We start from the raw sequence: 27,299 nt of genomic DNA, 5'->3' as shown, positions 1-27,299 counted from the left end.
GTCCAATCAGTTGGCTATGATAAGGTTATTTTATTCAAAGCAGGAAACTTCCTTTTGCCATCCTGTAGCTGTCAGATAGTCTAGATCTTTCAGCCATCCTGCATCTTAATGCCTTGCATCCAAAGACTAAGTGACAGATTGATAGCTCAGCTCTAATACCATGCCTGCTCTGTCAGGCTGAGAAAGGCCATGTCTTCTCGCTTCCATTCAGGACTTACATGACAGGAGTGTAAGTCATAAGGAGCACTGGTGCCATTATAACATCATCCTCATCCGTTAGTAAGTGGATTATGGGGCTGGAGCGCTGGCATGCTTTGATGTGTGGTTTGGTTTTATTGGCTCTATGAGAGGACACAGTCCACTTAGTCCTCACTTTGATTCTAAGTAATGCCTGACATTACAGTTTTTTTTCCATATCGGCTGTATTAGCCCCCTCTACGGGTGGGCGCTAATGCAGGTTGATGGGTCTGAATTACATTTGTCACTGAGTTAGATTTGATTGAGAACCATTTCAAGTACTTGACACTTGACATCTTATTCTCATTTTTCTCAGGGGTGGATGAAACAACGGCAGTGCTTAACATTAAATCTGCACTTTAATAGTTAGATTTTTATATGCTCAGTTATCAAATTTGAAAATTTCTTAACTCTGCTCTTTATTTTAACATATTACTAATAACAAGTAACAAGAACCAAATTAAAGCTCTTAAAGCTCTGATAGTATGTTGCTGCAGTGTCGTCGTCCCCCCCCCGGCTGTGATGTTTTTCAGATGCATTTCGCAGTTATTCGATGCACCTTTGGTCAACAGATGGCTACGCAGGTGGGATTGTATTTCACTTACTCATAACTGTGATACAGCTACTTCTGGTCGCAAATTACCACTCACAACAGGAGTTATATATAAAACTGTGATTCTATGAGACAGTAAAGCCTGAATGTTCATCATTTTGGGTGGTTGGCTTCTGTTTTCATTTGTCTTAATAGGAGGAGCATTGCCTAAATAGCAATGAATGTGGCGTTAACCTACACTTCATGATCAATTAACTCTATGATTGGTACCAGAACGTTTTGGTAACTATATGATAAAATCAGAGTACTTTCAATTTATTAAAACAAAAAAATGTGAAAGACCTGCCATTGGCTGGTGGAACTCAACAGCAAGTCAAAAATCATACTTTTGTGTCATATCATGACCTTGTGAAGTTGATATTGCTAAGATGTCAGCAGACTATTGAGCATTTACATATCAAGCAGACATGGAGCAGTAATAATTTCTTGTATCTCTGGCAAACTCTCAAATGTAAGTCCAATATTCAGTCTCCTTCTAGCTCTTTAGGTCCTCACCAGCTCCTGAGGAATATATTTGGGTAGCTGCTTAATGATGTGCTGTGTAAGATATTTATGAGCAGACACACAGCATGCTGTCCAGGCTAACCCCAAAATCCCCCACTCAAAGACAGAGTACTCTGCTCCTTCCCCACAGCTCTAAATTAGTGTGAAACCATTTTTCACATATTACAAACAAAGACTATTTACATTTAAAATGACGGCCCAAGCATCTGGACCCTGTACCTTTATTCATTGTTGTTATTTGGTAATAATTTAAGACATTGTGTTCAAATTAATATCCAAAGACATGTGGCCTCTAACACTCAGGGGGAAGTGCGCCCATACAGAAGTGAGACACTGATACCACCCCAAGGGATTCAGCTTCAAGCATGAAGTATGTGTTAATGAAACCTTAACACATCCTTAACACATTAAGCTCAGCTTCACATTGTTGTATAACATCTTACAAAATGATAAGATGAATGAAGAGCATATAAATGTATACTCTAGAAATTAGATAGTGCCCTAAAGGTAGCACACTGTTGTATTTACTATACAGTCACTGTTTTAGTATGATTAGGAGACTTACATCAGTGACTTTCAAAGTGCTCAAAATGTAATCATTGCAAACCAAATTACTCCAGTCTCCTTTCTGACCACTGTGCATGCAGATTTACTGCAGAAGTGGCCCATAGCATGGTGTCATTTGTTAATGTCCTTGACTATGCAGATTAAGCAAACAATTTATGCAAATAGGCCTCTACTTTTGCCAATTTAAATTAATATGAACAACTGAGACTCTAATTTTTATTCACTTTCAGACTGCTTAATATGTTTGAGAAGGGATTTTTATGGAAATGACTGATTCAAATCTATTTTTCATTTCATTATCTGGCTTATCTTTCCATAACTCTGCCTGTTTGACTGAACTGACACCCAGTTAAATTTTAATTCTTTTCATTCTTTTCATCATTTTTTCCCACGTAAACCTTGTTATTCTAGTGTTATTTTGAGTAGACTATTGCTCGACATTAATGGGTTACTTCTTTCATAAATAATTTGCACTGGTCTTGTATCTCAAATGACAATAAAGAGGGAAAAGAATTTAAATTTCAGATGGGTTTGTCTCAGGGGAAATGCCATATGTGCAGTAAAGGCACAAATGTGTTTGCACCTGGCAGGAGGGAAAACTTAGCCAGTTCTTTTGTTCTGATCTGAAGAGGTCATGCCATTTTCTGAGAGATTCACACTCTTTAAAAGTCTGTCTCCAGTGGCAAATCACTGCTGTCTTTTTCTCTTTGCATTGTCACCTTGACATTTTCATAACTCATTTTGACATTTTCTGAATTGCACAATGTATACGATTGGCTTCAGTTCTCAGCTGGGTAGAGCCAGATTAGGCATGAGGATGTTGTGAATTGCACACGCTGCACATTTTCTGTCTAAATAACAATCATGTCTGCATGTTATCTCATCTTTCAGTCAGTTTCACAAAATTATCCCTTTCAGTAACCTTAAAAAAAGCAAATAATGAGATTAGATAAAAGAAATGAGTAAAAGAAATCTGCCCAGACATCAGCTCTTATTGCGTTCATCCATGACGGAGATACGGTCTGATATTCAAAGTGACAATCGCTGTCTCTCTCCTGCGTTTCTACGGGCTGTGTGCTTTTGACTTGCCTTGACTTTGATCCATATCCTGCTTCTTGGCAAGATTCTGACTCTCCTCTCGCCTTTTCTGCTCTCTCTTTGACTCCATCCCTCTCGCTGTCGCTCTTTCTCTGCGGTTTCTGTCTGATTCTGTCTCTGTCCCTCCTGCTAACCTGTCCTCAGGGCAGGCTCAATGCCCTTCATCTGTCCATCTTGTGCCTGCGCCCAATCCTGTACGCCCACAGGTGCTGGTGTGGATGCTGCTGCATCCCTCAACCCTGCAAACCAGTTCACAAGTCGTTAAAATCAGAGACAAAATGAGTAAAATGAAAGTGGTCATGTGACCTGACCCAGTCATCTGGTATCAGTGCTTTCTTGAGTATTTGTCACTGAGTCATGTGTGAGCTGATATTCAAAGCTACAATCAACTTTTTTAAGCCCTGAGCAGAGCCTTTTACCTTATGGCTTTTACCTTAAGTCAGAAAGACAAGCAGTCAGACTGTCAAAGTTTCACGTAAACTTCCAGGTTAGTCCAACTTGAAAGAGAAAATGAAGAAACAGTAAATTACTTACTCTCAAACATGCCATTGTAAACATCACCCAGAGTCAACACACTGACTCATTGGTTCACCTTAGACCAGTAGAACAGTTTTCCTCTGAAATCAGGGTGTTATGATTTGGCTTAGTATGTTTTCTGTTGTGCTTTTCTTTTTGTGCTCTCTCTGTTCCTCTTTCTATTTCTGTTCTTTTGGCAGAGCCTGTGGGTGGCAGGGGGTGTGGCTGGCTCCTCCTGTTGGCAGCAGAGACACACCTGAGTTCTGTCAGCCTATTCACTCCACTTTATAAGCCTGGCCTTCATTCCTGCTTGCTGCCAGATTATTCTACTCTCTACCTCTGCATGCTGTTCACCTGTGTTACCTGAACAGAGATTCTCCTGTGTTATGTGACCGAAGATTTCTTCCTGCCAGCCAGCTCCCTGCTTCCACAGCCTGCTTTTGTTCTGGATTTAGTTAGTAGAGTGATTAAAAGAACCTTTTGTTCCCACTCACCAGTGTGTACGTCTCTGCTTTGGGGTCCTAGTCTTAAATGAACCTAACAAAGGGATTGTTACCAAAATTTTGGGTGTGCTCACTATCCTTACCTAAAGTGGTGTGCCGCAGCACCCAAAGGTGCAGCAAAGGCAATGAAAAAGACAAAAAAATCAAGACTGGAGACGTTGATATCCAGCAAGACAAGCAAGACACCAAGACAACTGAACCTAAGCATTAATAACTAGCTATTTATAGATTAGAATTAATAATAGTTGTAGCTTGGTGGTGAACCAGCTAAAAGACAACTGAACTAGATAATCTTTATATCAGTCACTAAAGTAATTGTTCGTATTAATATGGGAGGAAATCTGACCTGTAGATCCTGCCTGACCTGTCAGGGGAAGGGACACAGGACCTCTGGGGGTATTTTGTGGTCACCAGCATCAAAATGTTGTGTCCTTTGGGTCCTGCGCATTGAAGGTGGGACCTCCAGGTGGGAGGGTGGATTCGGCTTATTCCGGTGCATCCCACAGATCAGGTTGGGATCTGGGGAGTCTGCAGGCTGTTGTTGTGGTCCTTGAGCTTTAAAAACATGATAGGGTTTCCAGTCTATGTGCTAAGCTGTGCTACACCTGGCCAGAAAGTAACATATATCCCAACTTATTCCTTTGAAAAATACGGGAAGAATTACTAAAATAGTCTGGACATTGACCTCAGTAAAATCAGCTAGAAATCAGCCATGTTTTGAGCTTTCCTGCACAGTGCTCTCAAGGTGAAATGAATGCACAGTAGCATGAGAGCTACTGTCATTTAAAAGCACTGTAGGTACTATTTATTAAACTGCATCTGCAACCTTTTTCATATTGCGCTGTTGGCGTCACAGCTTTCACTTTGATCTGTATTCTACTTGGCAAGATTCTATAAATCTGTTCTTCCCTTTGATGCTCTCTCTCTTTCTCTCTTTCCTTTTTTTTCTGTGCTCCAAATGCCACCCTCCTCCCCTCAGGGTGGGATGATTGCCCTTCTGCTGTCCATTCTGTGCTTGGTCCTGATCCTCTACACCCGCAGGCGCTGGTGTAAACGCCGTCGCGTCCCTCAGCCCCAGAAGAGCGCCAGTGCTGAGGCAGCTAATGAGATCCACTACATCCCTTCGGTGTTGATGGGAGGACAGGCCCGGGAGAGCCTGAGGAACTCTCGGGGACAGGGGCCGAACTCCAGCGGTACCCTCAGCATTCGGGAGACACCGATTCTGGATGGGTACAAACAGGGTTTGAGTGGATGGGGACGAATGTGATCTGAAATGTTTAAATGCTAAAAATAAGCACAAGCAGGAGACGAGCATAAGCAGATTGTGTTACTGAGATGAATGATATGTGAATGAACAAGGTTGGAATTGTTTGAAATTTACTAGAAAGCAGCTGATGTAATGTAACCTGCACACAGCACACTTATTTCTCAGTGGAGTAATCTGTATTGACTTTTGAGGCTTAAGATTATGAAACTCCTTACCTTATCAGTAATTCTGTCACACTTTGAAATTTCGACTGCTTCATCAAGTACATTCGCCACTTGTGATGTTTATTCTAATTTAGGTAAGTCAGGATAATGTAACACAAATCGATTTCTGCTTCATCCACAGGTATGAGTACGATATTACCGACCTGCGTCACCACCTGCAGCGGGAGTGTATGAATGGTGGCGAGGAGTTTGCCAGCCAGGTCACCCGTACCCTTGACTCCCTCCAGGGCTGCAACGACAAGAACAATATGGACCTCACTCCTGGTGAGCCAAGTGATGAACATACAGCTAGGTCCAAAAAGACAGTGTGCAAACAAAAGCTCCACTAGATAATACTTTATGTGTCAGCAATGAATCAAGTATTCTAGATGTATTGTGGATGGAGTCACTCAGAATGACTACCCAACACAAGCAGCAGCCAGCTGTTTTTGGCAATAAAGCTTTCACAAACTCACCATTCAATTCCTGCTCAGCAACAAACAGCCAAAGACAACACGACAAATTTAGCAACTAGTTTGCATTCCATTAAATCCCAGTAAGCCATGAGGGTGAGCCAGCATGCACAACAGCAAAATGCTGAAACCATTTATCCTAACAAGAAGCATCCTGTCTGCTGTGAGACAGCTCTATTTGACTTTGACTTCGTCATGAGACCTGAAAATCACCACCAAGTAAATGCTAGTATTCCTCCTTTTACATCCCTTAAGTGTCTTTACAGCTGCACTAATCTGTATTTTCATTTTAACAATGGCTCATATTATCATGTGTAAGGTGAAAGAACCCACAGAGAATTTTTTCACCTGACTTTGCCATTCTACAGAACATTTTTGGCATCTGTTAGTTTATTGTTATGGATTTACTACCTGCAGCTTTACTCTTTTGTTCTCATTGCTCTTACCAGCTGCACCAGACAGCTGTTTTATGCTACAGGTTGGCCAAAATGTTACTCAAAGTGAGTTCTGCTGTGTGTATGCTGCAACCTGTTGCTTTAATTGTTTGCCAAAACAACTTAATATGTTGGTGTTGTTTTAATATTTGCTCTGCTGCCCTCTGATGGCCTGAAAAAAAACCCCAAAACACACAAAGGTGTCATCAATGCAAGGTATGCATAATGAAAATATTGTTAAACAGTGCATCATCACCGTAATGTTTGTTAAATTATGTAAGAGACTGAAACACAAAGGCAGTTAGGTTTGTTTACTTTGGTGCCTGTGACTTGTTTTTTGTTTGAAATGATAAACTAACAATCTTCTATTTCTGAAGCTTTCACTTATCTTATTCATAATCTTATCTTTTTTACCTCCAGAGTCAAACATTTTTTCAGTAAAAACAAAGTAATGACACAGTATGTCAAAAAAAAAATCAATTTGCTGGTAATGATGAGGACATAAGTGTACAAAGCAAATTGTTTATTAAGCAGGAAACAGTATAATTACATAAACACAGTTGTAATAATTGAAATAGTCAGCATGAAACTAGAGGAAGCTAATTGGATTTTTAATTAAATACCACATTTGTTATTTTTCCATATAAGTAGGAAGTAATCATTTAAATGAATGTATACCAAATGGTAGAGGACTAAAACTTGAGTTTCACAAACATGAAGGCTTCAAACACTTTGTCAATGTAAGATTTTTTTTAAAGAGACAGCAAAAACAAATGAGGCACTTGCACTGCAGTTTTCATAATCAGTGTGAGAACATTAATTACGATGTATGACTGAAGCAGCACAACAGCTTTAACTATCAGACTGCAGGTATTCTTTCCAAGAGTTTATTCCTCACACTTTAAATAACCAAAAGGCTTATGTGCCTGCCAAGAATTTCTTTTAGAAGGTCTGTTTTTTCATAGTGGACATTGGAGTTGAGCACCACTCCCGTGAGAATTACTCTGTGAAGCACCAAAGTTTTGATGCAGATGCACCCTCTGAATTTTAATTAGCTGCAGATTCATTGCTTGGATTCATCAAGACATCGTTTATGGCAACGGCACTCTCACACCGTGTTTTTATAAAAACAAAACAACCCCAACCCAGAGGTGATGGAGGTGGGGTAATCCTGTGCATTATGCATTTAAGATGGTTAATGCGATAGACCAGAGAAATGGACAAAAAGCAGGCAGCAGATCATGCATGGAATAATGAACAATATAAACAACTGGAGAGGTCACACAGAAAATGGCATTGGAAATTTGGACTCAAATAAAAAAAGATTTCAGTAATATATTTGGGCTGCCCTGACCTTTTGTTTTAGAATAATGGAATACTTATGAATACATAAACAAGTGGAAAAAAAAAATGTTATGTCAGTATTAACGCATGCCTAGTTGTAGTTTATATGGCTTTAATGTAAAGTCAATATGCCAATTGTTTTGTGTCTTAGCAGTCGTGTTTCTCTGGCAAAGACTTTCAATGATGTTCACATATTTTTAGTCAGGTTAAAACTAGTTTGTAATGTTTTTTTCTAATGCTTTATGCATTAGAATTACTGTGCTAATTGAGCTAAAAATCAAACCTCTCTGTTACACAGAAGTGCAAATCTTGTTTGGCTGATGGAGAAGCCCTATTAAACCATCTGAAACAGATTCCAGTACATTTTAATATATTCTTAGGAATCAAACTGAAAATATACTTTGTTTTGTAAATGCAAAATTCAAAACATACATAAACTTTTTACAATACAACAATATTTTGAACTCCTCCTGTTTAAGGTCAAAATTGAACCTTAGAGTTACACTATTAACAAACACTACACATAATAACCCAAGCTAATCTACACCAATCTGCTGCATCATTAAAACCACCTGCTTAATATTCTGTAGGTCCCCTTGTGCTGCTCAAACAGCTCTGATCTGTCAGGGGAAGGGAATGTGGGTATTTTGTTTTCACCAGCATCTGGATGAGGATCCTTTGGGTCCTGTGTGTTGAGGGTGGGAGGTCCCACCTGGTCACAGAACATCCGCCTGATTGCCACAACCCATGGTTTCCCTTCACAACATTGTGTTGTAAACAGTTGATTATTTCATTCACTTTACCTGTCAGTGGTTTTAATGTTGTGGCTGATCTGGGCTGACAAATATGTGCTATGTAATATATTTAATATCTGTATGAAGCTGCGTCATACTCTTTTTTTTTTTCTGTCAGCATGTTATTGTTAATTACAGACATCTATAAAGACCTGGAGATAAAGTTATACCTGCTAAAAAAATATTGTCACACCTCTTGGAAATGTATTCCTGTTATAGCAGATTATTCACACAGAAGATGCTGTAAGCATTCTGAACCAAAAAGAAGTTTTATTAACTATAAATATAGCAGTTATGTGTTCTTTCAACTTGGCTTGCAGACCTTGGGTCTCCAGATGTGAGGGCTGCAGTTAGAATCTTCTAAGAGCTTTAGGATTCATCCTTTGGAGACCCTTCAAAAATTTCATCACAATCCATCAGCAATTACAGAAATTACATGCAGTGGTTAGCACTGTTGCCTCACAACAAAAGGGTTCCAGGTCCAAATCGCGGTCTGGGCCCTTCTGTGCGGAGTTTGCATGTTCTCCCTGTGCCTGCGTGGGTTTTCTCCGGGTACTCCGGCTTCCTCCCACAATCCCAAAAACATTTGCATTAGGTTCATTGGCTACTCTACATTGCCCCTAGGTGTGAGTGTGTGGTTGTCTGTCTTTGTTTGTCGGCCCTGCGATTGACTGGCAACCAGTCCAGGGTGTACCCCGCTCCCCCCATCCCACCCTGCGACCCTGACGGGTAAGCGGTATAGAAAATGGATGGATGGATGGATGGAACATTTTCTCTTAATATTTATCAAAATAGATAATTTCATCCTCCAAGATGTAATTTCTTTTTCTATTTCCTTAATGACTTTTAATTTCATGCCAGCTTTTCTCACTTTATTTTTGGCTGTTTGACTTCATCCTCTTTAAACTACCTGCAGGATGTGTTTTCTTAGCATTCCTATACTTTATGCTTGCTACACTGTGGCTTTATTATCCCCTACATCCAGCCAAGAACAACACACATTTTTCCAAGTGGCTGCTTTCTCATTGCAGAGAAAAAGCTTTTAGTTTTTCCCCCGCCTTTGTAATTATTTCCTACTTTCTCACAGTGAGTGACAACACCAAGCTGGCCTTAATGAACAAGTACAAGGACAACATCATCGCGACGAGTCCCATCGACAGCAACCACCAGCAGAACACCCTGCTTCCACACAACACCTCCACCAGCCAACGCAAACGTCTCTCCAGCAACACCCGTGGTGAGTCACTCTCTCCCATAGATTTACCCTTTGGCAGAGAACAGAAGAAAATAGATCACCACCACTCCATGAGACTACCCACTACCAGCAACAACAAGCAGGACATTGTGTAACTCCATTGTTTTATGTTTATAAGACATTGTGGCTGTCAGGGAAAAGCCTGGTGACTTCATTAATGATTTTCATGTTTTACCCAAATTCAATTATTTATTGTTCTTTAAAATGATTTTATTGTATAAAGGACATTCAGATCCCAAAGGAAAAAAAATGACAAATTGAAAACTTTTTTTTTTCTTTTTTTTTTTTTTTTATTGTGGCAGTAGTGATTGAATTGATAATACATCTAAAAGTCAAACTGCGATTTGGCAAATCGACCAATTCTCTATTCAGTCATGATAATTCAACTAGTGTGCTGAAAAAGTGTAGGTTTAAACAGTTTATGTTCATGTTAAAGAAACTTTAAAACCTTCAGCTAACATTGTATTCAAAGGAAGTGCAGCGTGAGTGGCATGTTAGCAGTGCAGCAGCATCATCAGTGCTCCATCTGCCTATACAGGTTGCATTAAGGCTCAGTACTGATTGTAGTTCATTCCAGAAGCACACAATGGATCAGTCAATCATTCAGTCAAACTTTACATACAGTTTACATACAAGAATAAGAGATTTACAAAATAATTAAAACAAAAGAAAAAAAAAAAAAACTATCAAAAAAACACTGTCTACTAGCTACAGATTTCATGATTGCAAGTTGTTTTAACTTTTGACCAGTTTGACTGCTTACATTGTCTCGGCCTGTGGGCCAAACAGCAGTGTGGGGTTCCCTGCTCTCTTGAGTCCCTGGGAGGGGTGCCGGAAGGTGCTCCAACTGGGGGGGGGGGACTTCAGGCCCACATGGGCACCTGGAGGGGCATGATTGGGACTGAACCCAAGTGGTGTTTTTTTGTTGGACTTATGTGTTAGCCACAGTATGTCCATAACAAACACCATGTTCATGCATTACACCCTAGGCCAGAGGTCAATGATCGACTTTGTGGTCATGTCATCTGACATTCGGCTGTATGCCTGGGACACTGAGGAGAGGGGCTGAGCTGTCAGCCGATCACTACCTGGTAGTGAGTTGGATTCGCTGGGAGAGGAGGAAGCCAGACAAACTTGGCAGGCCCAGACGTACCGTGAGGGTCTGCTGGGAACATTTGGCAGAACCCTCTGTCTAAGGGGTCTTCAACTCTCACCTCTGGGAGAACTTTGACCAGATCCCAAGGGAGGCTGGGGACACTGAGTCAGAGTGGACCATGTTCTCCGCCTCCATTGTGGAGCTGCGGTTCGGAGCTGTGGTCGTAAGGTCTCTGGTGCCTGTCACGGCGGCAACCCCCGAACCAGATGGTGGACACCGGAAAAAAGGGATGCCGTCAAGCTGAAGAAGGAGTCCTACCAAGCCTTGCTGGCTTGTGGGACTCCTGAGGCAGCTGATGGTATCAGAAGGCCAAACGTGCTGCAGCCAGAGCAGTTGTGGAAGCAAAATCTTGGGTCTGGGAAGAGTTCGGAGAGGCCACGGAGGAGGACTATTGGTCGGCCCCATGTAAATTCTGGCAAACCATCCGGCGCCTCAGGAGAGGGAAGCAGTGACCTACCAATACCGTTTACAGCGAAAGTGAGAAGCTGCTAACGTCGACTGGAGATATTATCGGATGGTATATTTCGACTCTCCTCATTCTCCTCAATCCTGCTGACACGCCTTCCATCATGGAAGCAGAGGCTGGGGACCCAGAGGCTGATCCATTCCTCACCCAAGCCGAAGTCACTGAGGTACTTGGGAAGCTCCCCAGTGGCACAACACCGGGAGTGGATGAAATCCGTCCTGAGTACCTTAAGTCTCTGGGACTGTCTTGGCTGACACGCCTCTGCAACATTGCGTGGTGGTCAGGGACAGTGCCTCTAGACTGGCAGACTGGGGTGGTGGTCCCTCTTTTCAAGAAAGGGGACCGGAGGGTGTGCTCCAATTACAGAGGTATCACACTCCTCAGCCTCCCTGGGAAAGTCTGTTCCAGGGTACCAGAGAGGAGAGTTCGGCCGACAGTTGAACCTCTGATCCAGGAGGAACAATGCGTTTTTCGCCCTGGTTGTGGAACACTGGACCAGCTCTATACCCTCCGCAGGGTACTTGAGGGTTCATGGGAGTTTGCCCAACTGGTCCACATGTATTTTGTGGACTTTGAAGGTATTCGACCGTGTTCCCTGTGGCATTCTGTGGGAGGTGCTCTGGGAGTATGGGGTCCGGTGCTCTTTGTTAAGGGCTGTACGGTCTCTGGACTCCCAGAGCAGGAGTCTGGTTCACATCGCCGCAGTAGTAAGTCAAACCTGTTCATGTGCATGTGGGACTCCAGCAGGGCTGTCCTTTGTCGCCGGACCTGTTCCTCATTATCATGGACAGGCTTTCTAGACGCAGTCAGGAACCGGAGGGTGTCCGGTTTCGGAACCACAGGCTTTTTGCATTTGCATTTTGCATTTTGCGCACAATGTTGTCCTGTTGGTTTCTTCAAGCCAGGACCTTCAGTGTGTACTGGGGATATTTGCAGCCGAGTGTGAAGTGGCTGGGATAAGAATCAGCACCTCCAAATTGGAAGCCATGGTTCTCAACCGGAAAGGTGGTCTGCCCCCTTCAGGTTGGAGGAGAGCTCCTCCTCCTCCACATCGAGAAGAGCCAGTTGAGGTGGCTCGGGCATCTGTTTTGGATTCCTCCTGGACACCTACCTGGGGAGGTGTTCTGTTCATGCCCCAACAGGAGGAGGCCCTGAGGAAGACCCAGTACATGCTGGAGGGACTATGTCACTCTGCTGGCTTGAGAATGCCTTGGGGTCCAGCTGGAGTTAGAGGAAGTGTCCGGAGAGAGGAAGCCTGGGCATCCCTGCTTAAGCTGCTGGCCCCAGATAAAGCGGAAGAAAATGGATGGATGGATGGGTGGACAATGCATGAAGCAAAGGCATTAAGTGTTCACATTTCAGCAACATTGTGATCAATGCCCAGCTGCACCTATCTTTTATCTACAAGTATTTATCTCTCACTGCTGCATCGCAGGCAAGAAATCACAGTGAGTCACTGAATGTCACCATGCAGGTTTAATCATTGACAACATCATAAATGCCCTTTGGAAAACTCCCAAGGAACCTGAGACATTTTCAACTCATTGAACAAAGGTTTTCAATAGCAGAGTAAAGAATAAAGGTCTGTATTCAAAAAGTTAAATCAGAATATGATGGGTCTTTGCAGGACACTGAGAACAAACCCAGTGTTCTAATCCATGTTATCCTGAGAGATGATAAAATTAAAAATGTTTAGTGTGAATGTGGTGAATGTGAAACCTCAGACATATGCTTCTCTTTGCCTTTTTGTAAAACTTAAATTAAATCATATTTTTGTCCATATTCCCATCAGTATCAGTCCATAGTACTTTTTGTGTGAGTCATTTGCACTGGCTGCTGTCATCGTCCTGGACCCCCATCCCTGCTCATGTTCACCTTTGCCAGCCCAAGCTGTCACAGTGTAGGACTGTATGACAGGGGATTGAGGACTACGGGAAATGAAGAGTGATTATGGTTGATGAAATGGAAAGACATTATCCCATTATGATAAACAGGAGAAAGAGAAGACAGCAACATTTTCAAAATGTCATTATGGAAATTTTCAGTTGACCTCAGACCATAATTCACTTTCCTTCTCAGTTGGCTGCATGGATGCTTTATTCTCAGCCCAATTAAAAACAATTCTGTGGTGTTAGTCACTGTAAAGAAACAACAGAAATAAACTTCTTTTTCCAGCAAAAAAAGTACATAGCGCACAGTAACTCTGAGTTCTTCTCCAAAATCTTTTTTAAATGCATTTTAATTGTGAAGCTGCAAAACAGGAATGAACACGATTACAGTATCCATCTGTACATTGTATCACAGCCACCTCCCATGTGTTTGTTGTAGAAGTCATCCCTTTTAATTATGTTTCTTTCATTGCTTGTGGAAGCTCAACATGACTCTTGGGACATTTTGGTTTCTTGATTTAGGGGAAGAAGAGCTGTTCTTTTCTTTCTTCCTGTCTGACCTTGACTGTTTCAGTGCATACCTGCAGCCTCCACAGCTTTCCAGAGATGCAAGCTCAAATCAGAGAAACAGGGAGGTGGAAAACAACATTCAAGCAAACTCTTTTATCCATAATGGAGGGTGAGAACAAAGGCTGAATGCCCCAAACACCCAACTGAAAGCGGCACTAGGCACTGTTGGCAGCTCTAAATGGCGATGCTGGAATATTAAAAACTCCACTGCCCAGAAATGCTGCAACATGAAACTGCAAAGAACACAGTGATGTTTATCTTCCCGTCTTGCCCCTGAGGCTCTAAACCGAAATGATGAAAGAGTCAAAAGGTCTAATGCCATGCTTTGACAGACATTAGTGCTCCTTCATTTTAATGAGATCACCCTGTTGGTAAAGCACAAATTTTGATACCAAGGGGTTCTGGCAAAAAAAAGCACAGTGGTATGGAAATGTCATCCTGCAATGAGCGGCCTTTGCCAATCTTTGCCAATCATATTTGCAAGCGTGCGTTCGTGGTGATTGCTTTGTAATGTGAATGGTGTATTTTTACTGCTTTCCCTGCTGTGATATCTTTCAGTACTCTAAAATTCTATCTCATAGTATTAAAGGAGTCTTTTCTCTCCAGAAAAGAAATTCTAATTTCTAACACATTTTCAAACATAAAAACAAACTCCAGCGAAGTGTACGTTGTCTTAGCAGCAACATCCAGAGGCCACGCAAATTATGACCGTTGTCTCTTTGAAGGAAAGGCAGATATAGTGTGGAGTTGTTATGGTACTGCAAATCCTCTGAGGTTGGGGTGTATGGAATGTTTACAGGAAATAATAATGGCTCATGGTTTCTTTTAGCAGTGGAGTTTTAGTCTCCTAAACCTAACCAAACTTAAGCCACAGAGATGTTTTACCAATATGGCTGCCAGACCAGTAAAAGCTGAAGGGTTGTTGTTTAGGTTGGACAGTTTGTTTCATCACTTGCTGTGCAGTTTTTTAGTATCTGCTAAATCCTGAAACTCATGGATTTTTTTAATTGAGGTGGACTTCCTGGAATGTATTTCATCTTATCATCTGTCACAACAAACCCACTCCAAAAGAACCTCTTCATTAACACATTGCTCTTTTGGGTCTATTAGCCCACTAATGTTAAGTGGTCACCACTGGAATTAAAGTTAGAATTAGGGTGTGATGACAGTACTATTCCAAATGTCAAAGCATTGCTTATACAGGCTACATTTTTCTTCTTACAAACTTCTCACAAAGTCTTTCACTTTCAATTTTGGTGAACATTGATACAACAATTTGTGTAAAACAGTTGTGATAATTGGAAAAGACATAGAGAACCATATATTCAAAAACAGGAAGCAACCAAGCTAGCAAACAGAGAACTTTGTGACTGAATATTCACGGGACCATGATAAATTTCTCTGTGCCACTTTCTGGTGTGACCAGGGCTTTAAGGCAGATAGGGTATTGCTGCTATTGTAAAGGCTTTATTTGAAAAGTATCACGGCCAAAAATGTTGGCAGCTGTTTTTGCAATTTTGCAGCTGTATAGTAAAATTTCCTTCCACCAAATACCTGACACAGACAGTGTCTGGAAATAGAGGTCTAAATTGTTAAAAATCCATCCCATACCCTTGATCTGTTTCCCTCTTTCCGAGCTAACCTTCCCGCTGACGATTCAGCTCCATGTTCAGAAATAAAATAATTAAAAAAAATTGCTACCTAATTAATTCAGTGAAATTTTCTTTATTTTCACTGCAAGCCAGAAAAGAAAAGAAGGAATAAAAATCATGCACACTCATTAAAATTGTTGTATCAGCTGTGTATATGAAAATAGAGGGATTTGCTTCTTAATGCATTCAGCTAGTGCATGCACACACACACACACACATATACACTCCACTTTTGAAATTTCAGCGCTTCCAGGTACAGGTTAGTATTCTCCAAAGTCAGCTGCACAGGAATGAGACTATCTAAGCAGGCAATTAGATCTGCTCCATGCAGTTCTGAGTTGCTCTTGCTGGTGTTTCCAGTCTACTATTTTCATCTTTGTCATAAAATATGCACAGACAGAGCTATTGTTGTCCTCAGTGGACAACTTCTGAAGAGGAAGCAGGTAAGGTAATGACTCTTTCCTTTTTGCTGAAGATGCCCAAGTGCCTCTCTTCACTCCATATGTCAGCACATTTAATAGACCCCAGAGTTACTTCTAAAACAACTAAAAGTACAAAAGTTGCCAAATAAGAGAAAGGGATGTCAGAGCGAGTGAAGGGAAGGGCTGCCCCAGGCCTGTGGACCCACATCAGTATTTCATGATGATTATTGCTGAGCAGGTGTATAATTTATCCTTAGCTACTTGTGGACCATACAATCTAATGGAGTTAATGATGTGTAAATCAGTGGACAAGGTTAATGTTTAGGTAGAGTTATTGTACTTCTGCATACATAGCAGATGCTACTTTCAACATTTATCACGAATGGTGATGATGTCAAAAAGATGTGGGAAAATTATGAAGATTGTCTGAATGTGGGGTGTTTTCTCATGGGATGAAAATTGTCTAACATAAGTCCCAAACCCAGTCACAGAGAAATGATGTGTGCACAGAACTACTGTGCAACAGTAAATATATTGTGAGGGAATTGTACATACTGACCAATTACATTTTCTTTTAACATGTCAATGTTAACATTTTAAGGAAATTTTAATTGTTAATGAAGGTGTAAATGTGCAAAATGTTGATACAGAACAGATCAGTAAAATTCACTCTTTTTCTGGAACATATAACCAGAAAAAGAAAGAACTAATACTTCCCTTATCCAATCAGATCCTTTCCGTACCTTACCTGAACTGTCAGAGTCCTGCACATCGTACTTCTGCCATCCACCTCAGCCTTCTCCTTTGTGCATCTGGTGTGGCACATAAATGTGTGGTTACATTCAGTCAAATGAATGTTTCGGTTTTCTGTTGAAATTATTTCTATGTAAGCTTAATCTCTAGGAGACAGGTTTGCCATTTGGACTGGATTTATGTCTCTAGCTGAGGCGGGGTGATTTTACCACCAAACATGTTGGTGGGTAATTTTTCAGCTGTAATTAACTACTGTTCTTCTGTGAACTCTCTGGTGCTCCTGTAATTTAAAACCGGTCTGTCCTTGCACTTTGAAGTGTATCTCTGCTTGCATTTTATTTTTCAGCTCATATTGAAATCTGACCTTTTCAAAAATGATAGCTAGATAGGAAACATGCTAACACCAATATATTGCTCAATGGGAATCAATATGAAGAAAAAAAAATTAAAGCCATCAGAAGAGCAAGACTTCTCAGAAGCTCATCAGATGTGTGGTTGTCATGTCATGTAGACACTGGTGTTCTCTCTTGGGATTTAATTTCTATGCGCATATTTGCTTGCATTTTGTAGTTGGCACCATTAAGTGTATACTCAGCTATTCACAGTTTCTTTTTGCACCCGTGGATATACAGACAACTATTAGTGGCTTACTGTGATTGTGGAGAAAACTTAAAAGTCTAATAATTCTCAAGTTCTGTCTTAAAGAATGTTTACTGTGATTTCTAAGCTGATTTATGGATACGTACTTTGTGATGGATGTAGGAGTTAATGATATCTTCAGGAAGTCACACTTTAACATTATGTAAATCACATCCAAATGGAACTTTAGTAATATCTGACTTTTTCACAGCATTTGACTTGACAGTGAATGCATAGATGGGAGTAATGTTATTCATTGCACCGGTGATTGTAGTCTCTCGCTGCCAGAAGGGAAGAGGCATGTTTGGCTCCAAATTCTGCGCTTATTAGCATAAAGGAAAATATGAAATTTGAACCAACAAGTTTTCAAGGTCAGTAAATTGGATTATTTTGGTTCAGCGTCGTTGTCAGCAAGAGAAGTGGAGGTTGAGCCAGCTAGCAAGGAGGATCCTCTGGCTTGTAGTAGAGGTAACGCTGACTTTGAATTGATGCATAGTGTTCTCTGGCTGCACTCACTCATGCATTAGCTGCATCTGTGTGCTGTCTGCCTCGGCAGTGCTCGACTGTGGATGGTAAAGGAAGTATTATTTCATGGTAACGCAGGGCATCTGTACATGTGGCGCCAGCTGTAGTGTCCCTGGCTGGTGCTGAGGTTTTACTGTTGGCCATATTCTTATGTTTAGTGTTAAAGGGTCTGCGTTTGGTCCTGCGCTCTTATATTTCTCATTATACTTTTAGGATGATTATGTGTACTGTGATGCAGTCCCCGCTGTAACGAAAATATTGTCCCGTTAATTCTGTGAAGCTGTGACAATGGTTGTTATTTTTCTTCCTTTCTTTCTTTTTTTTTTTTTTTGCAGAGTTATAGTGAACAGAGCAAGTCTGGTAATATGGAAATCAGAATCAGAATCAGAATTCCTTTATTAATCCCTGGAGGGAAATGGAGTTACAGTTAGCAGAAAATTATTTTGACTGAAATTATGCCCTTAGTTGAAGTCTTGTAGGGCACAGTGTCAGTGAAAGATGTGTCTGAAACCCCCCTTTTCTGTAGCACTCAGCCACAGTAATTTGGTCCCTCGATTGAAAGAAAATAATGGCACATACTGTATTGCAGAACCTTTTCACACTCCAATTTAATTTGTTTTAATTTAAACAAGAAGAAAAATAATAATAAGAAGAATTCTTAGCTCTATGAAGGCTCAATTCAAAATAAGTGTTCTGGTCTTGTAGGTTTTGGTTTTGTTCTCTTGTGGCTCAGATGCTCACAGTTTCTTCAGACCTGCTGTTTCTGAACACAGGTGGGAACATTTTTGTTTTATTTTCTGGTGCATTGGTACAGAACTAAAAGAAAATCCACAGCGTTAAACCTCTCTGTGACAAGTGTGATTTTGAAGATGGATTGTCTTTTACTTTCTGCTGCTTTTTCCATTTTATTTGTTTTAATATCCTTCTTACCATTTTTATTGCAGTTCTAATTTAGATGATTAAAATTTACATAATTAATTTATATAATCCACAGTTTTTTTTTTCAAGTAAATGTGGCTACTTTATGAATAGATTATTGTTATAATTCTCAATGAAATCTGTGGAAATAGTATTAAGTCTAATTTCTAGTACAGCATCTGCAGCACTCAGGAGTTAACCACTTATGGTTTCATAAATTACTCTGTGGGATAATCAGCAGCGCATTTGCATCACATTTTTCTCTTTGATTTCTATTGCTGTCCTCATTGCACTTTATCCTGCACAGAGGATCTGTTCTTTTCAAAAGAAGGAAAAACAAAACAACAAGAATCATTCTTGCTTTTCAGTCTCTTGACTTCCTTTGTCTTCCTTTATGATTTTTATTTAGGATTTTCTCAAGTTCTGGTGCTTTAATGCTACTTAATTAATTATTGCTGCTATTGGCTGCTTTTCTGCCACCAATGGTTGTTTTAATATGCCGTTCCTGATGCCGACTGTTTGTGTGTCCACTTCCTCAGTCAGAATAGATTGTTATTCTAGTGCCATTACTTTTGCTCTCGCTCAACTCTAGCACCCTTCCATATTTAGAGCTGTGATGCTCTGGACATAATAACTTTTTTTTTTTTGGTTCATAAAAGCTTCTTGTGCCTGTTGTGCATGCTGAGCTGCATGTGAATGTCTAGCTGTGGATGTTCAGAGGCCTGTCGTGTTCTCATAGCAGCTTTGAATGCAGCACCTTTTGGCTCCTATTTAATAGTGATGGCTGACGAATACCTAGTTTTAGTCCTAATTTCTCAGGAGACACTTTTATTGTCCTTTTGCTTTGGAAGGTACTTAAATGAAGGCTTCACGCTCAGTGGAATTTTTCACATTTTGTAGTAAACCTGTATAGTCATGTCATCTTTTGATACTTTAGATTTTGATCTGGTGTTATAAACATCATTTTAGTAAATTTCAGCTGCAGCTCTTTCTCTGTGATAGGTCAGCTTGCATTTACCTCTGAAAAAGACTTCTTTTCTTCTTCATCACAGAGAGAGACATGCTGTTTGCTCTTTGAACCACTGCAAGTTGTTCCAGTGTAGTGCTATTACAATGTAGCCAACATTTCTTTTTTGTTCTCTCTGTGAAACTCGTGCAGCCTCAAAGCTATCCTTGACAGTTCTGCACTATTCATGTGCTTAGAGAGTCACTGAAAAGGTTCATTTCCTGTAGCTCTGAACGTGAAAACGCTAATGAAATATGGCCTAAATAATAGGCGGTTTGGTTGGCTTAATTATTAAAACTGATCAAAACAACTTAAAACCACTGTATAGAATTTGGAAGACTGGGAGACTGGGAATGGGCTGAAGATCACACAGCTCTGCACTGATTTTCAGCCCGATTGTCTCTCTTTTTTAAAAAACAAACAAAAATTCTTCCCAAATCACATAATGCTACACATAATTCGATCAGTTAAGTTATTCTTCAAGCAATAAGAATAAGCTCAAAAGGAACCAGTTTTTAGTCAGTGTCGATTTTTTAAATGACCGAATATCATCGCATACCTCTGGCATAGCTTGGCATTTTGAAGTCAAGATATTTTTGTAAGCAGTACCATAAATGAGCCAAAAAAAAACAGGCAAGAAATTACATATAATTATAACAACAGAATAGAATAGAAGAAAGAATAGACCAATTGAATTGATCTAGAATAATTCCTATTTGTGTACAGTTGGTGGCAGTAGCAACACTACTGGCTCCAATAAGATACATAAGAAGGGTAACTAGCTAGCCTCGTCATGCTGGTTACCAGCTGAGCCTGCGGCTGATCCAGTAGGTTGCAAGGTTAGACGCATGAGTTACTGCCTTGGTCGAATAAGTGGTGGGCCTCTCATTTTCCACTGCTGGGTTCTCATTCCTAACTGCCAGCCTCTTACTTACCAATGCTGGTCATGTGTATAGGAAGCTCTAAAAATGTGGGTTGGACAATCTAACGGGAGTCTTGATGTCCTCAAGAAAAAAGGGGAGTAGATGTGTAGATGTAGATGTAGATTTCATGCATTGTAGTGCCAAAAACAGGATAATTCTCAATACTTTTTGTAATTAAATCCAGAGGAAGTGGTTGGCCCTAGATCACATATTTTAAGATGTTGAAAATCTAAAAATACAGAAATGTATCTGATTCAGAGCCATCTTCAATAATAACATTACATTGTTTATTTAAACTTGAGGATCTCTTAATGCTTGCATGCAGTTGCAATTTCTGTTCAGTGAATTCCTGTTTAATGTTATCGAAGCAGTGGGTTAAGTGGAGAGAACAACTGTAGTCAAAGTGCTCTCCATTTCACCTCCTAACATTTCTAGAACCAGTGAGGGCTGTGTGTCAAAGCTACATCACAAGGTTAGTCAGTTGTTGTGGTGGGCTTTTTTCATGCACATATTTTCACATGCACAACACTACAAGTGAGAAGAACTCCACATCAATATTTAGGGCAACACTTCAAAACATAAGGCATCAATATAACAATCCTTTGAACCTTACACTAAAAGCACTCTTGCATTCATATGTCGCAGAGGTTTGAGGAGTGTGTGTGAGCAAATCCTTAAAGTCAGCAGGATAACATCATAATAGCTTTGAGGCACAGGCCACTGAGACATACTTTTTGGATAAAAATACATATTTGCTGACTTTTCAAACAGGTAATAACCTCAAATCCAGCACACAAAGCCACAAAAAATCTTATTATAAATATAATATTAGAAATATTGAAATTAATGTTTGAAGATAATAATACAGTATTACTATATTATTACTGTAATAAAGCCATAGTTCCTCCCTGCCTTTGTGCCTCCTTCATTGTTTCCTTCATTAGTCCCCTTCATCCACTTATGTGTCCTCTCACTTCACTTGTTTCTTCTTTACTTCTTCATTTCATCCCTCCGTTTTCTTTTTCTCTTTCAGCGTTATTTTCCATGTACCTTTTTTGTCAGCTTTCCCTTCTTCCTACTTAGCATGCTCTCTTTGTTCCGGGCTTTCTGTGGTGACAGTGTGTGACCCACCTTAACTCAACGAGCGCCACTGAACTCAGCTGCCTGGCACCTGGGAATCGGTGACGTTTTAACATTAGCAGAGTGCTCATGTGTGTGCGTGCTATGTGAAAATCTACCTGGGGGGAAGGTATCAAGGCAAAGGTGCCATGGAATGTCTTTGATATCCCTTTATTTGTTAAAAAAACAAAACAAAAAAGGTGTTTCTGAGCTCCTGTCTTCGATCCTCCCTGAGTCTTTTTAAAAATCCATGTTTGTCGCTCTAACATTCATTGCCTGAGTGTTTCTCAGCTTGGTTAATGCCTTCAGCTGAGTCTGTACTCTCATTGGGCCCACACAGTCTAAAGGACACACTTTTACATGATCTGTATCCCAAATCAGGGCCGCCTACATCAAAGTCTGCATTTCATCGATTGTTCTGTGTAAAAAGTGTCTCTTTGCTGAAGACCAGCAGCTTTAACCAACCAGTTTTTTTTCCTTTAAAGGAAAGAAAGCTTTGAAGTGAGTAACTTGAAACGAGACATATTTAAATAGAGTATTCAAGGGCATATCAACATGTAATGCATAGTACATTCATTTATGGCTGAGAAAGAATAACGTGCTCTCTATACAGTGTACAAATGCACAGGCCTTGCAAAAAAATATCTCTGAAAGGCCCCAGTTTTTCAGTTGGTTCAAACTTACATTTGTGCTAGCAATACTTACATTTAATTTAATTTTGCGAGCGCCACGCCCATGTAGAGTACAGACTATAACTTTATGACAGGACTGCTGCTTCTGTTAAGTGATCTCATTTTGTTTTATTTGTTGGCGGATTAAGACAAAGTGGCTTGCCTGTTCAGCTTGCACTAACATTATCCAAACAGAATGCACACATTACAAATGAGCTAATTACAAGATGAGGGTATTTTATTGCTGCAGCTGGCTTCAGATCAGCTTGTACCTTACCTTACTATACTGTGACTGCTGCATTGTTTGAAACTCAGTATGATAATTTCATGCTAAAAACCCATTTCAAATCTACCTTTCTGGGACTTTTTTACTTGTTTATTTTATTTATTTTTTTCTGTATGCTACACCAGTGCTTCACTTCTAGGTGTAGCATCGTCTGTGGATGATCCAACATGTGTTTTGTATGTGATTGGGCCCTTCTTTTAGTTTTATCCAATTACAATATCTATTTCTTTTAAGGGCTACACACAGGGCCACTCACATTCCTCCTAACTGGATGGAACTCCATTTAGTTTAATGGCTGATACAATAAGGTTTCCAGTAGAGATGGCTTTACTAGATGTGTTCTCTTGAAAAGGAGAAGACAGCAAACAGTACAGTGAGCAGCAGTTGGCAGTTCATCTAGTGATATGCTGCCTCTATTTTTGGAACTACTTTCAAATTCAGGCCATATGTTACAAATTGCCTCTGTAATGCTGTCTTCAATGAAACACAAGCATCCCAAGCCGACCAGGCACAGCCCCTTCAGTAGCCACGTGGTATCTGTGTTCCGCCATGGCCCTGATGTGTGGTTACATTTTAGAGAGGCACATGTATAGATTATCATGTACCTTCAGAGCCTACACATGCAGCAGCTGTGAGTCCTTGAGTACAGATTTAGCCTGCATTAAAATATTCATTTGTCGTCATTAATCAGACTGTTGTAACTTTTCTTCTTGCTTTTTTTTTTCGTTGATTCCTTCCTCATCCAGCTGCAGTGCGTGCATCATTTCCTTTAGTACTTCTAGTAGTAGTACAGTGGCATTAGAACAGCGGGCCTGGCCTGAAACACAGCAGTGCAACAACCCAAACTTAGACATGACTTCTTTATTTTTGATTTAAAACCACTGGAACACATTGTGTGTTTGGAGAAGTAGCTCTGTTTCCCAATCACCACATGGAGATGTTTTTTGTCTTCATTTCACTGCAGAGATTCAGTAGTACACCGAATCCTGTTCCAGAGGACTTTGGTCTCTGCCAGTAAACATTTCTGGGGGGAAATTGTGCAGTGAATATTGCTTTATTATTAAATCAGTCGTGTGAAATGCTGAAACAATGGTGTCATCAAAAGAAAAAAGCCTTCCCACTTGTGAAGTAAAGCAGCGCCAACATCTGTGCTGTCAGATAGTCATGGCTGCCAATAATATTTGCACCATGCATTCATATCTTCAGTGCATATTGTTCTAAAACAAACAATATGAAAAGCTGATGAAGCTACTGCCATGAAAAAGTCCTTTCGTCAGTTTGTCACATTGACATTGCTGCCAACAGTGTTTTTATTCCCTCTCGTTTTTTTTTTCTGAGGGATCCTCTGCCGTCTAATCAAACACAGAGTCTTGGTTGGGGATTTTTAAAGCTCTTGTCACTGAGCAACGTTAGCATGAATTTGATTTCGGTTTGCATGCATCCCGCTGAGGCGGCAAATCTTTGCTGCTTTGATGGATTTTCCTTCTCACTTTGTGATACACAATCCGCTAACACTTGTAAGACAAGTTTCAATTCATGCCCCCTAAATATAGCTAATGTCTCTGCTAACTGTACACTCAGCCTAAATTCATTAAAAGCATCTTGTATTGTAGGAGCGCTTTGTTTATCAGCCTGTTTTGTATCTACTTTGTACATCAGCCCTCCTCATCCTCTAACAGACAGACCAGTCAGGTTCCGCTCAGTTTGCTATTTTCTTCACTGAAGCAAGAGAGGGACATTTGCTCTTTCACCAAAATGACAAACAAAAGATTAAATGGTACGAATGGGATTGGATCTCAAACTAAACTGTGCAGAGTCATGTTGTCCTGCAAAATGCGACATCCAACTATGTGTTGTATGTGCCTAGTTGTTTTATTTTGTTTTTATTTAGTCTTTATATTTTTCATCTCACATACTGTATCTGCTGTACGTCATCCACCTTTTTTCCATCTATACTTTTTAAACAGATCAACTAAATGATGCTTCTATGAGTAACAATTTATGAGATTAGACCTGCGGTGCTGCCATCTGTTTTCAACACAAAGCTGCTGCAGAGATACTGACACAGGGAGAAAATGTTTATGTACATTCTGGTTAAGATAAGACGGTACTTGTGCATTGTAAATATTTACCGCAGTTCTGAAGCAATACACACACCGTACAGCACTCCTGTTTAAGGTCAACACTGCACTTTTCTCTACATTTCATTTAATCATAAACCATCTCGGAATCGGTGGCAGTGATCTTCCACATGACAATGAAAACAGGAGAGTGGTGAAGTAGGCAATTGTAAATTCACAACTGCTTTTTTTTTGTAAAAGATAAAAGAATAACAAAGTAACACAGTAACTATGTACTTGCCCATTCACACCAGGAAGTACTACATTGAAATTTACTTACTCTTGCAAAAACTAAGTTGTTGAAATGGCTTTGTGGATCAGTGCCTACTCGCCTCTCACTCTCAGGCATTACGTTAACACAGTTAATTTATGTGCATTTGTACCATTTTACCGTCCATTACTGAAAATTTTGACTTGTCTCCATTCCAAAGCCAGCACTTCACAGACATTTTAGTTGTTCAGTAGTCTGAATTTGTATGCTAAATTTAAACTCTGCTTAAAGGTCCAGCCTGTATAATCAAATGAAAGGCCCTCTCTAGAGCCAGTGTTTGGTTTGTCCATTCTGGGCTCCTGTAGAAACATGCCTGTGCAACATTCAAGATTCAAGAGTCTTTATTGTCATTATGCGAGCATAACAAAATTTTGTAGAGATTCTCGGCTTAAAGGCACACATATAAGTAGCACTGAAAAATGAACACTTAAAAAAAAAATATATAAAAATATAAAAAAACAAGTAAATAAAGTGCACTTAGTGCCAGTCTGTGGTATGCTGTGAGTGTTTGTGTGTGTGGCAGACCAAGTGGAAGAGAACTTCCTCTCTAGATATAAAAAGGTACATTGTAAGGTAACAAGAACACAGCGATTTTTTTTGTTTCAGTTGATTCAACACTCATGAAAATACAATCACGAATATTCCTTCTCTACCTCTAAATTCTACAAACTGGACCTTTTAAAAGCAGCTTTACCTCTGCAAAGTCACTAGTTTCAACAATTCCACTGAAATTGATAAATATCTTAATTTTAAAGACCGGTGTGACTAAGTTCCTAGCCACATAGTTCAGTCTCAAACATATCCCAAACAATTCAAGCTACAGAACAGCGTGGCCTTGAAATAATGGCGTTGAGATAAACACAAGACTTTTGTGCTGTGATTCAAATTTGAACCATTCATTTCATGCAACAGCAGCAGAAAAGGTAATCTCAAATGAAGTTCTACTTCATGGAGCAATTTCTCCTCCTAATGAATGGCTTATTCTTTCTTCTTGTGCTTATGCTCCCTAGCAGTAATATGACGACATTTCTAAACTCACTTCTCTAACTTGATTTGTTTTTTTTTTTTTTTTCAACATTATTATATCAGTTCTCTTCCATTGTGTATAGTTTTAATACCTACTGTGAGCAGTCCATGCTACAAGGCAAACTTGGCAAGATTTTAATTCACTCAAGGACTCAAAATCCATTCAATTAAAAAGCACACTTCAAACATAAGAATCTGCGTTGTGTTCACTTCTGCAGCCACACCTGGTGGGAAAGCTTCATTTTCTATCAGGATGTCAGGACTAGCCTACTTCTCATTCGTTCAGCGATCGAGTGTATGTTAATGTAATGTTGGTTTAGTTGATGAAATAGCTAAAACAAGCACTGATGTTAAACCAGGATGCTCAGGGAGATAAGAAAAATATGTTTTCAAGCTTTTCTTTAATGTGTGATGGGGTGTACTTTCTGCCTGGCTTCGGTGTCCATTAGCCTACATTTCAATTATTGATTGAAACTTTGATGCTCTGATCTGTTTCCACACGGAGTCCAGCAATGGATTCCTCTTCCCTCCTGGCGTTCTCTGTGAGGCCAGTCTGAGATCAAACCCCCAACTGTTGGTCCAGAACTTCTTTTACTCCCTCGTTGTAGGTGTATTTTTTTTTTTTTATTTCTTTATGTGTGAATCCAACAGCGGGTTCAACTTTCTTGAACCCAGACGGGGACTCTGGGACGGAGGCAGACAGCGAGCCTCAGCTGGCCTTTTACACCGACCCAAACCGCAGTCGCCGCCGGAGTCGAGGTATGAGAAATGGTAACGCCAACAGCGCGTGGGGCTCAGGGGGTAAGGAGGACTCATACACCTACAGACAATTTATACCGCCGTCTGATGGTATTACCATCGCCACGACGCATGACAAGTAACCTTTACAGTGCATATAGCAAATGGATGGCTCCAGTGTTGTGTGTGCTCATGATTCTGACTCCCAAAGGACTCTACGTGGAATTTGTGCGTACAGTATGCTGTGTATTTACATACAGTGAGTGTGTGTAGAATGTTTTAACGGTGGTTGTGAGCATGTGACGGTGATCTCAGTGCATCTGCATACAATCTTGTTGACT

At 40.3% G+C, this 27,299-nt stretch overlaps 1 protein-coding gene across 6 annotated transcripts in view; it reads left to right on the top strand.

Moving 5' to 3' along the window:
• astn1 (astrotactin 1) overlaps window positions 1-27,299 on the top strand; it is a 356,774-nt gene that overhangs the window by 85,398 nt on the left and 244,077 nt on the right. For 4 of the 6 annotated variants that reach the window (XM_046409632.1, XM_046409630.1, XM_046409631.1 and 1 more), the window contains exons 3-6: window positions 5,018-5,268; window positions 5,651-5,793; window positions 9,641-9,790; window positions 26,872-27,021. In XM_046409632.1, the coding sequence (XP_046265588.1) occupies window positions 5,018-5,268; window positions 5,651-5,793; window positions 9,641-9,790; window positions 26,872-27,021 (694 nt within the window). The remainder of the gene's footprint in view (window positions 1-5,017; window positions 5,269-5,650; window positions 5,794-9,640; window positions 9,791-26,871; window positions 27,022-27,299) is intronic. The other 2 variants (XM_046409633.1, XM_046409634.1) reach the window with 1 other exon arrangement.

Source organism: Scatophagus argus, chromosome 13 (assembly GCF_020382885.2).
Source record: "Scatophagus argus isolate fScaArg1 chromosome 13, fScaArg1.pri, whole genome shotgun sequence".
Taxonomy (NCBI): Eukaryota; Metazoa; Chordata; class Actinopteri; family Scatophagidae; genus Scatophagus; species Scatophagus argus.
Note: the sequence above shows the minus strand (reverse complement) of the source record. Positions and strands in the feature narration are given on the sequence as shown.